Raw genomic sequence first — 16812 nt, 5'->3', positions numbered from 1 at the left:
CGTTCAAGCAGCAAATATCAATTGGGTATTCAGGGTCGATTGGCTAGAAGAAATCTTTCAGAAATGCGATCAGTTTCTTCTTGCTATTCTCAACAATTCGTTTATCATAGCTTTGGCTATCACAGAGGATTTAGTAGTAATTTTTCCAGTCTGACCTCCTGAAAATTATCCCAAATTCACAAGGTAAATAACAAAAAACAACTTCACTTCCAAATACATTTTATTGAGTAAAAATAAATGAAATTTCGGATATAATTTGGCAAGCGAATATTTTCAACATCACATTATCCAATCAAAGTATTTTACATGCTGTATGTACAAATATACAGGGTTCATAGATAATTTTTAAACTCTCCCTTCCACACTTCAAAAAAAGTAAAGTACATTCAACAACTCTTTCAACGTCCGTATACAACTTCAACAGTCCACCTCTGCACTGAAGCAATAGATCAGCGAATCGGCTAATCCCATCTCTGGAATTGTTTCTCTCACAACAATTTCAAATTATCTGTTCACGCTGTTTTGAGCACAGCACTCTTTACTGAAAACAGAGAACAAGTTACGAAAGAGAATTCGATAATGAAAATATAAAATCCTTCAGGGGATGCCGCGAATTCTTTGTGTCCGAGCGTTGATCCTGCAGTCAGATAGCTCAGGCTTCAAAGGAAACAGGCCATAGTTTTTGAACACTCCGAGACGTTCCTCACTAATTTTAATTGTTTCGAGGAAACACTCCAGGGCAAGAGTGATCTTTACAGATGCTGGAATCACGTTATTGGTAGACTGCATACCATCACCATTATTACAAGGCTGTATTTCATCACTGTCGTAGATAGCGTAGGACTAGAGTTTGCGTGTTGCATGGCAGCTGGCTTCTCCTCTGTAAAGAAAGGGATAATTAATATCAAGGATTTCAAGTCCGGAAGGAATGACAAATAATTATCTTGATAGGAGTTCTCACAGAAAAACCTGGAGGTTCATGACGTGATTCATTGTCTTTAGCTCGAAGGATACTTCAACTTTTTTGGGGGATATATAATGATGAAATTGTGGTGAATTTGAGAGAACATTTTTTTGAAGGAAGTCCTAGAGAATCGATATATTCTGAATGCAAATCTACATGCTATTTTTTTTTCTGGAACAGTGTCCTCTTCTTTTCTCGAGAACTTTTTCCTCGGTAGAACATTGTAGTTTAGAAAAATAGAAAAAGAAACATCAGTCCAGTACTCAGAGAAATAAACACAGGTAGAGGGGGCATATATCATTTTCAGTAAGCGAATTTTGTTCCCAACATGAACTATCAAATTTGACAAGAAGAGCGCGGAAATGAAAACATATCAGTGATACGACATTTCACTCAATTCGCGAGTTTCTCCACAAAGAACGCACTCCTTATGTCCCATAGTGGATCAACGTTTCATATTAACTCAAAATATATTGAAATAAATACCTAAATATATCAGGAATTCAGAAAACAAACTTCAAGCGCGCCAAACGTCGTGAAACAACCGATGACACTAGGAGAGCAAAAGTTGCCAAACCTTGGATTTCAGCAGGTAGATAAAGAAAATAATAAATATTCTGCTTATTATAAATTCGACAATTAGAAAAAAAATATCGGATTCCAAATATTCAAATTTACATATTTAATCGGAAATCACTCAAATAAATACATTTCATTCAATATAATATACATTCATAACGATATAGCAAAATTGTGGATTTGAAAATATATTACAATCCGACAACGTGATCTAACCATGTTGGGGACATGTAAAGATAGCGTATACTACCTCTATCTATGTTCATTACCCTATGACTTCTACCAAGTGCAATCGCATCAAGATTCAATTCCAGATCGAATACATCCAACCGGATGATAATCTCTGGACCAAAACTCTTTCATATCCCATCTTTTGGCTTCCGGCCCAATGGACCACTCCCTCATAATAATCTTGGGGCTCCACTCCTTGCCAAGACATAAAAATATAATTCGCTGGGAATTATCTGAGCCAAACAAGATGCCTCGGAGGCTGTGTGGACCAATAGGCGCACTTAATACAGCTTCGGCAGGAACCGGAAAATTTCATGGCGTTGCATAGAAACGAGCCTATTATCCGGGAAAAAACCCAAGGAAAACTGGGATAGGGAAAGTCCTCATTCTTAGTGGGTCAACATATACGCTTCGTTTGGGTTTGTTCTTCATATTGGTTTATCATTCGCAAAGCTTTGGATTCGCTCGAAGGGGGAACCCTTACCCTTAATGCCAGTGTTTATTGTGAAAAACTAGCCCATTAGACGTGCCTTGCTGCAAAGGAAATTTTGTTGTTATAACATTCAATTCATATTGTGACTTTTATACTGGAATTTATTGATTTTCATATAGGTAGAAAGGGTTTTCTATTTCGATAGGAAAGATTAAATTCAATAAGGTTATAATGTCAACATTGTGTATTTTGTGTTTGGTAGATTATGTTATTTAATAATGGAAATATATACGTTGCAACAATGTTAAAAAACTGTTGAATTGTTATCGAAATCAGTGCTACATTATTCAGTTATAGACTCACTTTTCATAGAAGAGAGAATATTGATTTGATAGCAGCAAATGTAAGACAAAACCTAATTTTTTTCGATTCCACGCAATTAGTTCTCATTAATTGAATTTTCTCGTACAACTAAATGAAGAATATTAAATAAAGATTAGAGTTTACAACTGAAACTATTAGACCTCCATAACCATCGTTTATCTTCTGATCTTACTCTCGAACACCTCGAAAACGATTAACTATTTCATCAAAAATTTTCATTTTTGGTTAAATAATTCAAGCTAGTGGAGTGATTGATCCATATTTATTTGAAAAACTGGTTGAAGAATTTTGGAGATCAAAAGAGAACATTGTTACATGAATGTTGTTTTCTGCTGTTGTTGGGTATATTCTGCGAATTCCAGATGACCTTAACATTCGCAATTATTGAAAACAAAATTGACTGGTAAAATGATCTCAAGAAATGACCAATTAAATTATCCTCTCACGTCTTGTGCTCAACCACTTTGTGATTTCTTTCTTTAGGGATATTATCATTATTCACTGAATCAGGGTCGTTGCGGCTCTGTTAGCCTACAGGGAACTGCCACCAATTTGATCTTTTGTTCTTAACCTTACCTATTCATACAAACCCAGGGAGGCTGTCGATGCTGTTAACGAAACATATGACATCCTTAGGAGCCTTGGGTATTACTTCGTGAGTATCCACAACTAACTTTCCCATGTGTGGTTCTTAGGCCAGCCTACCCTGGACATTTGCATCGGCTGTTTCTACCTCCTTTCCAAAGGCCCAGCAGATCTAATCTGCTGACTTACCCATGCGATACAAAAGGTATTTGCACCAACAGTGTCCTGTCAGCAGTCCCAGCATTACCCGAAGCTCAGCTCGTTGAAGCTTCGGAGCTTCTTGTTATAGGTCAGTGAAATCACCAAAAATGTCTTTGCCTGAACCAGACCCGGAGTGTTTCTCCAGAGGATTTTTGCATTCCCATTGTTGGACCGCTGCCTTATATTGGGATAAAGGGCTCAGGACCAACAGGAGTTAAACTTGATGACCTTTTTTCAAGTTCATCGGCAATTTTGTTTCCTTCAATAGCACAGTGCCTCGGTACTCATATAAGAGTTACCCTTAGGCCAGTTGCCCTATGGTATTACGTCACTTCCATGTCAGAAGAGACTCCTGGCTATATATGATTCCAGGGATCTCAGCGTGGCCTGGTTGTCCGTCTTGGGAGCAAGTATAAACAGCTAGTGTCTAGATTTGCAAGATAGAAGGCCCCCTTACCAGGGATTTAGAGATCCTCGTTTCAGACTCATATACCTCAATACCACTGCCTTTTTCGGATTTTTATCCAACAGTATACCAAATGGAGGAATTCTGGATTCTGGATAACATGATGACGGATACTTCGACATCGAGCTGGCCAAAGCAAAAATTGTTTTGGATACAAGACTTGTAAGTGAGGAAGTAACCTCCCTGAAGCCATCACAGGTAATGAAGTTCATTAAAACTCTGGAACTGAAGGGCGAGCTGTAGGCTATTAGGAAGAATAGGTCTGATGGGGCACCAAATAGATAATGAGGTTTAGGTTTGATGAAACTCCCCTTGACTATAAATCTAAATAAGGGATAATGAAGTATTTCCGGTTACATAAGCAACAAAAAACGTAGGAGTACATCGTTCAATAGCAGAATATCACCATTCAGCGTTACTAGGGCATTTTGAGGTCGACATATGAACACTACTAAATAAATAAACAGATCGATATTCAAAGCGAGCGCATTGAAAAAAAAATACAATCTCATTACTTCCCGAAGCGTTCGCAATATCGTATTACAATCGAAAGCGGAAGTGTGTCACGCTTCGACTTTTCCAGGATGAAAGATGGGATACGTTTCTCGTTTGTTTATCCAGACATCCGTTAGCGATCCTTCATGCAGACGCGTTAGAAATTAATCCAGGAGTCGGCAGCACGTGACGCCGGACGGGAAACAACTCCGGACCCCGGCCAACATTTCCATATTGTTATGGAATTTTTTTTTTGTCCGGGCCGACGTCCAAATCCGTTCGACAATCCCGCTCATTCGAAAAGTTGGCTTTCTCGGTCGTATTTCCGCGGCTCTCTGGATTTGATTACTTTTTCGAGGACAGGCGGCTACTTTTGTGTATTTCGAGGGTGGGGTGGGGTGGCGGGGACAGTGGCGTACGGTGGAATTTGAACGGGAGGAGCGATATTTTGAAATTCAACTGTTTAAGCCTGGTTAATTTCGGTATAATGCATGGACTCAAGAATGGACCACTCAACAAGGCAATAGAATGCCTTGCATTACCCAAAAGCCCCCCGAGTTTGACCTACCACGCAGAACCTTGTCCACACTTAATTCAATTAGAACGCAACCTTCTGCACAAATGGGATAAGCAACCATCACCATACTGTGACTGTGGAGATTATCAAACGATTAAACACATCACGGAGGAATGTCCCACAAGATCCTACAACGGTAGATCTGAAGACTTTCTGCTGGCAACCGCCGGGTCTCTTATAAAGGGTGTTTTTTTTTTAGAGTTATAGAACTTTAAATTCCAATAAAACAACGATGGATTATTCGATTGACATGAATTTTATTTATCCGCAAGATAATCTTGAGGCATTACATTTTAAATATGATTTCTGGCATATGACCACCGCAGCTGGCTCGGATGTAGTCCAATCTGGACGTCCAATGTTCGATTAATTTTTCCAACATTTGTGGCCGTATATCGACAATAACACGGCGAATGTTGTCTTCCAAATAGTCAAGGGTTTGTGGCTTATCCGCATAGACCAATGACTTTACATAGCCCCACAGAAAGTAGTCTAACGGTTTTAAATCACAAGATCTTGGAGGCCAATTCACAGGTCCGAAACGTGAAATTAGGCGGTCACCAAACGTGTCTTTCAAAAAATCGATTGTGGCACAAGCTGTGTGACATGTTGCGCCGTCTTGTTGGAACCAAAGCTCCTGGACATCATGGTTGTTCAATTCAGGAATGAAAAAGTTAGTAATCATGGCTCTATACCGATCACCATTGACTGTAACGTTCTGGCCATCTTCGTTTTTGAAGAAGTACGGACCAATGATTCCACCAGCCCATAAAGCGCATCAAACAGTCAGTTTTTCTGTATGTAACGGTGTTTCGACATACACTTGAGGATTAGCTTCACTCCAAATGCAGCAGTTTTGTTTGTTGACGTAGCCATTCAACCAGAAGTGCGCTTCATCGCTAAACAAAGTAGTGCGCTATACGTATTCCGCACATAACCATTATTTTCGAAATGAAATTGTACTAATTGCAAGCGTTGTTCAGGCGTGAGTCTATTCATGATGAATTGCCAAACCAAATTGAGAATAAATCACTTGACAGCTGTTAAATCAGTCGCTATCTTGAACGGTAATGTCAACTTAAAGTTATATACCTCGAAAAAAAACACCCATTACTTCCAAGCATTATTTTGAAATAAAAATTTGATCGATAGTCTGAATGAAAGTGGATAAACCTTTAAGCTAATCATAATCCACAAAATTATCCTCTTATTCAACTCAATCAGTTTTCACAAACCGCACGCCCCTGACCGTCTCCTATTTATGAATATTCATCTCGCAAGATTCAAAAATGAAAAGTCTCGCCTCTCACCTGGTATTGAAACTTCCGCCCGAATGGTGGCGCTGACTGCAATTACGGAGACATTCATCAGCGGCTGCCTGTTTTTTTTTCGCGTCGCCGCCTTTGAAACTCTGAATTTTACGGTTGGTATCGGGAGACATAATCAAGGGTGCCATTTGGCCCCAACTCGGCTACTCGCGTTTAGTTATCTCCGAGCAGTATCTCACCTTTTAAACCTCGCGTGAAATATGTTTCTATGACGCTCTCTGTGGGAATAATGCATCGTGTGTCGGGCTGATAAGGCAAAGAGGTATTTCCTGATTGAAATATGCGGTTATTTCCGTGAGCAGGATGTGAAGAATCGTTTTCGAAAGCTGTGTGTTTCGCTTTGAGGGGTAGTGTTTCCATAATAATGGCTTATTGAATGATTGTAGAAGAGGTTATAGTGCACAGTAAATTTGAGGTCTATTTTGCTTCTCAGGCTATTTTCCACACGCTTTCCTGTTTTAATGAACTCCAGTCTCTTGGGTGGATTAAACGACATCCTCATTTCTATAAGATTCTCATCCAAAGAAGTTTTCGTGTTGACTTGCAATGGAGAGACAATGTCATCATTACTTTTTTCTGTTTCTCACGCACTCGTGAATTTCTGATAAACCTGTAGTAACTCTGTCTGTTCACAGATGGCGTTATAAGTTTCGCGCCTCATTTACTCCATTGGCTTCAGCAGAATTATGAGGTCATCGCTTTGCAACCTCTCCACGATGGCGATGGTGTGAAAGAGTGTATCTTAGGTAGAGATCGCTGGATTGCCTAAATGCAAAGTCCACCAGAGATCTCGGGACAAAACACAAAACTTCTGGGATAGGGCGCACCTTGTTATTTAGCTCGAGAAAGACTTATCAAAAACCTATTCCCATTAGATGCTTTCTGAGTCAACAATGCCCTGCAAGAAAGCCATTCGTAGTCTCCTCGTACTCCTAACTTCCGTTAGGAGACGGTGTACTAAGAAGAAAAAGAAGAAGGAGAAGAAAAAGAAGGGTTAAGTGGAGAGGATTGGGATTACCTATCAGTTTCAAGCAGAAGAAGGATAAGGAGGAGAAGGAGAAGGAGAAGGAGAAGGAGAAGGAGAAGGAGAAGGAGAAGGAGAAGGAGAAGGAGAAGGAGAAGGAGAAGGAGAAGGAGAAGGAGAAGGAGAAGGAGAAGGAGAAGGAGAAGGAGAAGGAGAAGGAGAAGGAAAACAGAAGGTTTAAATGGAGAGAATTGAGAATGCCTATCAGTTTCGTGGACTTTAAGAAAGGATCAAATGGGCCTTTTGAGGAATATTAAGCAAGATCACATAATTAGAACCATATAATATTCAAGAAGAATATTGGAGAAACCCAATCTTTCCGTAAATTCTTCTTGTCAGATCTAACAACCAATCAAATTTTGATGATTAAAAAGTACAATAACTCATTTCCGCTTTATATATAAAGCGGAAATAAGTTATTTTACTTTTTAATCATCAAGATGAATTTCCGACAAGTAAAGACTGAGACAATCAAACACAATCAAATTTTGTCATTTTGTGTCATATGAAACAAATTCACCCAATAATGTCAACATTACCCTGATAATCGCCTTTAGTGCAAGAAGAATTCCCAGAAATGAAACATTTAGTTACAAATATATTTGGGAATATTTATGGATTTTTGCTGCGAACGAGAATATCAATTGAATGAACGTAGCAGCTTAGTTGCTTAGTTGATACTAAACGATTGGAGGGTCAATATGAGAAAGAAAAACAGGACCGAATATAAAGAAGCAACGCTGAAGACATTGCAGAACGTTTTGTGCAAACCCTTGCAAAAAAGTACAAGGAATTGACCCGTGGAAAAATATAGTATTCAAATCAGCCCGAGATGCCGACGATGCAATGGTAATAAATCATCTATAGTAGAGAACAGTAATGAATCTGATTATTGGTTAAATTTTAATAGAGTCATACATTATTTTGTTAAAGAATTTTCCGCTGAATATCCCTCGGGCATGTATAATTTCATGATAAATTTTTCAAGCTTGAATCTTGGTAACAGCTTCCGATTGATATAAAATGTCCTAGAGATATTACTTTTGATAACGAATCCGATCTAGTTGTGATTCTGTATGTGTATACAGAATAACCCATGTTAATCTTCATATGAAGTTTGGTGTCAATAGCTTCATTAGAATCATAGGAAAGTGAAGCTTAATATCGGAAGCACCGAAGTGAAGCCAGTAGCTTCTAAGCGCTCCTTCATGCAAGTGCCAATTGATGCTCCCATTGACCGTCTGAGTGTATAGACCTACCCAGCGCAAATTGTATACGTTCCAGTATTATGTTTCAACATTTTCATCGCTCAGTGAAACAACTATGCAACCTCGAATTCAATATGCATCATATTCAACAGCCCTTCTCCGATGCTCTGTAAGCCGACAATACCCAATCGATAGACCGATTATAATCGATTAGAAGTGCTGGGATACAATTTTAGTGCAATGCGTATTAAGAATGTACAGTGCATCCCATTTTGGGTGAGACAGCCAGGTTTCTCGCTTGTTATTCAAGATAGAGCCTTGCGGTTTTCACGTTCCTTTCCTACTTTTTCGTGAAACTCAAGTTGGCCTAATCAGATTTTGCCTAACTGTTTCCGTTCAAGAGATACAGGGTGATTTTGGAAATTGATACTTTTCGGACCCCTCCTTTAACCCCGAAGTTATTAGAAATGATGCTGAGGTGAAAACTAGAATCCAGGGGCGTACTCAATATTTTTTTTCGGGGTATGGTTTTGAAGATTCAACACAAACCTATATTTTTTTTAATGGAACACCATGTATATCATTACTTCGTTGAATTCTTTATTTTTTTCCCTTCAAAATGATGTATGTTACTATGTAGGTAGGATGTTCAAAAATGTTAAAAAAACACTAAAACATCAAATAATGATGATTTTTTGTTAATGGGCAATGGATTTTCCATATAAAAAAAGAATCAATAATAATAACAATAATTCATAGCGATGACAGCTAGATCAGATTGGTTTTTTTACCTCCAATGCCTACTTGATAAAACAATGCCCCCAAATGCATAGTAGCCATAATAACAACAAGGATGTTTGTATCATCAATGACCTACTACTTTTAAAAATAGAAAGTAATAATCCTCTTATTGAAACATAGAAAATTCATGGCCCATATCTAAAAAATCATCATTATTTGATGTCTTAGTGTTTTTTTCAACATTTCTGAACATCCTACCTACATAGTATCATACATCATTTTGAAGGGAAAAAATAACGAATTCAACGAAGTAATGATATATAGGGTGTTCCATTAAAAAGAATATAGGTTTGTGTTGAATCTTCAAAACCATACCCCGAAAAATAAATTGAGTACGCCACTGGATTCTACGCAGAATTTTGATTCAGACGTAGTTTTTACCTCAGCATTATTTCTAATAACTTCGGAGATGAAGGAGGGGTCCGAAAAGTATCAATTTTCAAAATCACCCTGTATCTCTTGAACGGAAACAGTTAGGCAAAATCTGATTAGACCAACTTGAGTTTCACGAAAAAGTATGACAGGAACGTGAAAACCGCAAGGCTCTATCTTAAATAACAAGCGAGAAACCTGGCTGTCTCACCCAAAATGGGATGCACTGTACAAAACGTTGTGTAAACACACAAATTTCAAAGAATTAGTCTCTTAGTGAATTCAAAATAGAAAGTTCACATAATACTCATCAATAGCAGGATTCATCAACACTTGTAGAATTCAATCTTACAACATATTGCCAAAGCATATGTAAACTGATGATTGGTCATGCATTCCAAATATTACGAAATTAATAGAATGGAATTTACAATATTTTTGGTGTCAATAGTTTCATTAGAATCATAGATAATTGAAGCTCAATATCGAAAGCACCGAGGTGAAGCCAGTAGCTTCTAAGCCCTCCTTCATTCAAGGACCTTCATCAATGACCATCTAGGTCTATAAACCCACCCAGCGCTAACTGTATACGTTCCAGTATTATGTTTCAACATTTTCATCGCTCAGTGAACCAACTATGCAACCTCGAATTCAATATGCACAACATTCAACAGCCCTTCTCTAATGCTCTCTAAGCCGACAATACCCAATCGATAGAGCATCCGATAGCAAGGACAGTCCCACTGCACACTGCACGTTCCCAAACTGCCCAGAGAGATCCGTCCGATCGCCAGGGATGCTGATACCTGGACCATTCGGTGGGATCAGGCTATTATTTCCACTTGTTGGCAGGTTATATCCTTGGCGTCCCGTACTAGTCACGAAGTCGCGATGACACCGTTAATCTTGCAACGTATCGATTAAATTTCGACAGCGGTTTATCCCAGTTTCGGGAGAACTATAGACTGTTTATTATCCCCCGGGAAATTAAATTAATACGGTGTTTGCAGAGCGCGTGGGTTATGAAAATGGAAGCGCGAGATTTAGGTTATGTTGGTATATTGGGGTTAGGTGGAAATTTAGATATATGATTCTTCCTTTGTAACCTTTATGTTTTTCTTTTGGAGCCAAATTCTTCTTCCTCTTTCTCAACCTGTATTTATTCACTCCTGGACATAAGTCTTTCCTGAACATTACCACACATCCTTATCTTGTGACTCACACAGTTTTTTCAAGCCACCTTCTCTCTATATCGTCATCCTATAGTTTCTGTAAAAGTTCAACGCTCGTTTTGTTTGCCTACATATATCACTTTTGAAGGTGACTATGTTGATGAAGAGGTATAGTCGTGTGAGAATATGTTTTTACTGGTTGGGCTCGATACTTGAATGGAGTGTAAAAAATTGAAAAGATTCCAAAACCAACTATTATAATAAAATAAGGTCATGGAAATCCTCCCAACATGCAAGTTCAACTCTGAAATTTTCCTCGGCAGCAATTATGTAGAAAAGTTGGAACTGACAGCGTAAAGAATTCCGAAAAGGAAAGCGTGTAATCCAGAGAGAGCACCTTGTTATTAGGAGAATGGCGAAGTTAAAGAAGAGTAAATAACAAAGTCTACCGCTGTGATAGGATGTCACCGCGTGTTTTGATCCCGATGGAAAATTTTAGTCTCGGAAAACGTGTGACGAATCGATTCTCCGACGTAGAATAGGCTTTTATTATCTCGTAAATTTTTTATAGTAGTTCCGTGAATTCTTCATTCGATGGAAGGTTGAATATCCGAGAAAAGGCAGTTGTCTTCATTTCTGCATTTTATATTTTGCATTGGATGCCATTATAGTTATTGGTTTGGTAGGAATAATTTAACTTTGTTATCCAAATCTATCATTGAACAACGGTTCGGTGTGAAGAGTATACACCCATAATTCTAGGCCACTTTGTTTGCCTTTTGAAAGTTCCGCAGGAAGTTTACATGTCTGGGCGGCTAGAATTCAAATATTCATCAGAGGAAATATACATTGTGGATACTGAAAGTGATGGGATACAATTTTAGGATGATATGCATATTGGAGCGTATCAAAAGTGTTCTGATCAACTCTTGTAGAATTCAATCTTTCGACATATTGCTTGGTTCAATGATGTTTTTTACGTAGATGGCACCAATCATTGTTTGTTCAAAGATAATAACAGGGGTTTGGCGACCGAACATTATACCCTCTCAGCGTTTAAACGCCTTGAAAGGGCACAACTTCCTGCGTGAAATTGACTCGCTCTTGTCTGCCTGGATCTCTTTAAACACTTTTTCGTCGAATATCACTCTGTAAACCGAATTGTGACTCGTCCAAAAAAAGTACGTTGCGCCATTGTGGTAGAAGCCAATCTTGATGGTGGTGTTCTGCCCATTACTAACGGGTAGCTCTAGGTCCATTTGATAGCCGAGAACTCTTAATGGTCTTCTTGCCCTTAAATTAAAACCGTCTTCTTTTGGTAGTGGTTGAGACTACCCGTCTATAGCAAGACTTTTGTCGATGTGTGTATATTTGCCCAGAATGAAAACTGATCACATGAGATTCAATTTGAATTGTGACATATTATTGAAACCAATCCAATGCCACAACTAATTTTCAAGGAGTTTTATCTACCGAATTATTAGATCCACATTTCGCAATACCCACCAAGCCTACAAACTACAAAAATTCCACCCGATATTCCACTTATTCCCTCCAACGATCATAAAACTTAATTTCTCGCTCGGCACATCTAACAAACAACACCACAGAGCACCGAAATCCGATACCATCGAACTCCACCGAGCGAAACTACTTGTAACAAATCCGGATCGAGACCGGACTCCGAACAACCGAATTTTCCGGAAAAACTATACGACCTGCCGGAATCCGTGTACCGGAATAGCCATCCGCAGCTATGTTTGATGTCCCCTTGGCGTTGTATTGAGCCGCGTATATCTTGTTAACTGCCTCCCATTTGCATATCAAAATATGAAAGGGTAGGTGGCGTATAATGGAACGGGCCATTCGTGAAATGGTCCCGCCTCCACCACTGGTTCTCCCGGATGGTCTTTTATGTGTACACACACATTTGGGTGAGTTATCGCCAAGGTTGGCCACCGGCGGGAGGATAGCTTGCTTGGCATTTAAGCCCGAGAATTGGTAAGGAGTTGGAGTAACCTAATTTCGTAGGTTGTATTGTGTTGGGTATTGTTGGAGGTGATGTGGGTTGGGGAAAGGAAGGATATTTTATTTATGGAGATATCGAACCGGAAACTACAACATTTGAAAGCTATTGAAAATTAATCACTTATGTATACTCTAAAGGGTGTTTTTTTAGAGCTATAGAACTTCAAATTGCAATAAAACAACGATGGATTATTCGATTGACATGCATTTTATTTATCCGCAAGATAATCTTGTGGCATTACATTTTAAATATGATTTCTGGCATATTACCGCCACGGCTGGCTCGGATGTAGTCCAATCTGGACGTCCAATTTTTGATGACTTTTTCCAACATTTGTGGCCGTATATCGGCAATAACACGGCGAATGTTGTCTTCCAAATGGTCAAGGGTTTGTGGCTTATCCGCATAGACCAATGATATTTCATAGCCCCACAGACAATAGTCTAGAGGTGTTAAATCACAAGATCTTGGAGGCCAATTCACAGGTCCAAAACGTGAAATTAGGCGGTCACCAAACGTGTCTTTCAATAAAACGATTGTGGCACGAGCTGTGTGACATGTTGCGCCGTCTTGTTGGAACCACAGCTCCTGGACATCATGGTTGTTCAATTCAGGAATGAAAAAGTTAGTAATCAGTTGTTGTAACAAGTTGTACACCTAATACTTAGGACAATCCCAAGCAGGACTTGTTTAGTGGTATTAGCAGCTAATACTCTAGTATGAGCTGCTCCCCTATTGTCAAACGTTCAATTCTGTCCTCTATTCTACACAACTCGACTTTTTACAGCTGGCGATAGAACAGAAGGGGCCAGTATTGATGAAAAGGAGAGGAATGGCGTTTCATCAGGACAACACCAGGCCCCATACATTTTTGATAACGCGCAGAGGCTCTGGGAGCTCTGATGTTCTTTTGCATTTACCGTATAGTCCAGACCTAGCACTAAACGAATACTGTTTCTGTATATGACCAAAGCACTTGGGGCATCAATGAAGGCCAGTAGAAATTGGATGTTCAAGATTTTTTGACCATAGGGATAAGAACCTCTACGAGAGGGATATTATGAAGTTGGGTTCGCGTTGTCATCAAGTTATCGAACAGAATGGCACATATTTGACTTAAATTTGATGCTAGTACTAATTTTGAGCAGTGAAATAAAGTAGGAACTATGATATTACTTTTGCCCCAACTTTATTATGTATTCCTTTATAGACTTCTATAGTATATTGGAGCATGAATGAACAAGGGCTCAAATACTCCTGCTTGTAACTCAACGCTTGGTGAATTTTGAGAGCCTTTGCTTCAGAAAAATTTATCCCTATTCCAACATCTCATTGGAATATCAAACGGATTGTTTTCTGTTGAATCAGTTACCACAAACGAATGACCTTATTTCTATGTATTGCTCCTCGAACAATCTCCAATGTTTACCAAACGCATCGAGGCTCTTCTGAATAATTCACGTACGCGATTCCAATCCAACAGCATCCAACAGATCTGCATGCAGCATCCGTTGTTACCGCCGCTCGTACAGCATCATACAGAACTTAACGCAGATGGAATTACAACTAGGACGTTAGCCAACACGGATATTTCGTTGGTCTAATTAATGACACACCTAATCATCATTGTGTCAAGCATGTTTGCCAACGCAACGAAATTACCGTTCGCCTCTCAGTATATCACGTTGGCGGACAGAAAATGCCGGTATACCGAATCCCGGGCACTCTTTGAATGTTGATTGCATGTGGTAAATCGAGTCTGCGAGAACTCGACTGCGAACTGATCGCGTAGCAATTGTAATGGAAATATCGAATACGCGACTGTGATATGGTAGACGGTTTTGTGGAATTTACTGGCCCGGAACGAAATTAAAGTATACATTTTTCAGTGGGGATGTTAGTGCTTCACCTCCCTTCAATTAACTCAAATGCAGGGTGGGTTTTTGGAAACTTGCCATTGGCACAGCTCCGATGTTATAAGGACGTATGAAAGGGCATTTGAAAATTTTTCAATAGGGGAATAATAATGGAACCTTTACGACCAAACCCTTGCGATCTGGCCACCCCAAAACAAAAAATTCTAATGACAATCCATCATTTGAAAGCTTGTAAATAATACTTTCCGATGTAAAGGTAAGGTGAGGCTGAAAAAAATATTGTGAATACATGCTGGGTAATAGCAGTACATTATTTGAGAGCTCTCAGAGAATACACACATCGTCAACATTTTTGGCCCCCACTATCAAAATGACAATTTTTTGTGTGTGGAATCTTCACACATTCTTCGGGAGAATAGAGATGTATTCGAAGTTAATCAGTTTTCAGCCGACAGCAAGAGTTGTAATATTGAGAATATTCCGTGGAAGATACCGGGACATCCAATTTCTCAGTTTTACCAGGCAAGAATAGTAGCCCCACATCAAGAAGCTTTGTCAAACTACCAGATTGTGCAACGTTTGAAGATGCCACGGACTTCAGTAAGGCGCATAGTGGCTCTTTTCCTGGAAACCAACTGCGTTGCCCGGAGACCGGTGCCTGGTAGTCCCAGAGTAACATCTGAAAGGGAAGACCATATTATCGTAAATTTTACTCGAAGAAATCGAACAGTCCTTTTTTGAGGACCTATAGACGTATAGTCTCAACCAGTACCATAAGGAGACGGTTGCATTCCTCAAATTCAAGAGAGAGAAGACCTTTAAGAGTATCTGGGCTATACCAATTGGATATAGAGCTACCCGTCAGCAATGGACAGAACTTAACCAAGACTAGCATTTACCACAATGGCGCAATGTACTTTTTTCGGACGAGTCACGATTCGGTATACAGAGTGATAGTTGACGAGGAAGGGTTTGGAGAGGTCCAGGTATATTAGAGTGACTCAATTCCACCTGGGAAGTTGTGCTCTTTCGGAGCAGATCAATAATGTGCTGGGTGGTATAATGTTTGGTCGCCGTATCCCTTTTATTATAGTTTGAGTGTTCACATAAAGTTTTGTACATTTTCAAGGCGCATATCATCCTAAAATTGTTTCCCATTACTTCCAGTATCCACAATGTATATCTTCCATGATGAATATTTGAATTCTGGCCGCCTAGATATGTAAACTTCCTGTGGAACTTTCGAAAGGCAAACAAAGTGGCCTAGAATTATGGGTGTATACTCTTCACACTAAAACGTTGTTCAATGATACATTCAGATAACAATGTTAAATTATTCCTACCAAACCAATAACTCCAATGAAGATATAAAATGCAGAAATGAAGGCAGCTGCCTTTTCTCGGATATTCAACCTTCCATCGAATGAAGAATTCGCGAAACTACTATAAAAAATTGACGAGATTATAAAAGCCCATTCTACGTCGGAGAATCGATTCGTCACACGTTTTCCGAGACTAAAATTTTCCATCGGGATCAAAACACGCGGTGACATCCTATCACAGCGGTAGACTTTGTTATTTACTCTTCTTTAACTTCACCATTCTCCTAATAACAAGGTGCTCTCTCTGAATTACACGCTTTCCTTTTCGGAATTCTTTACGCTGTCAGTTCCAACTTTTCTACATAATTGCTGCCGAGGAAAATTTCAGAGTTAGACTTGCATGTTGGGAGGATTTCCATGACCTTATTTTATTATGCTACTTGGTTTTGAAATCTTTTCAATTTTTAACACTTCACTCAATAAAAAAGTTAAAAATTCGTCTTTATTCGTCATAACAACTTTCCAGGGTTAGATATTTACTCCAATAATAATTTTTCTATTGGAAGAAATGTCTTTATTCTTCCTTAGCCAAGTTTTTGTTCTTTGGACATTCTTTTGTGGTTTGCGAAAAGACAGAGCGAAACATAATAGCGAAATTTCTTTCCCTGTAGATTTATTTTAAGGTCACCAAAGAGCCAGTAATCACTGAATCACTAGATCTGGAGAATAAACTGGTTGGTCAAGCAGGTGGAAGCGCAATTCGT

General features: G+C 39.1%; 1 protein-coding gene across 1 annotated transcript in view; it reads right to left on the bottom strand.

The window, feature by feature from the left end:
• Positions 1–202: 202 nt before the first annotated feature.
• The window catches only part of LOC123671651 (neurotrimin-like), a 198349-nt gene continuing 181739 nt past the window's right edge, over positions 203–16812 (bottom strand). The window contains exon 6 of the mRNA XM_045605612.1: positions 203–880. Within this exon, the coding sequence (XP_045461568.1) occupies positions 768–880 (113 nt within the window). The 3' untranslated portion in view covers positions 203–767. The remainder of the gene's footprint in view (positions 881–16812) is intronic.

Source organism: Harmonia axyridis, chromosome 1 (genome assembly GCF_914767665.1).
Source record: "Harmonia axyridis chromosome 1, icHarAxyr1.1, whole genome shotgun sequence".
In the NCBI taxonomy this organism is placed as follows: domain Eukaryota; kingdom Metazoa; phylum Arthropoda; class Insecta; order Coleoptera; family Coccinellidae; genus Harmonia; species Harmonia axyridis.
This window is presented reverse-complemented; position numbering and strand designations above follow the sequence as displayed.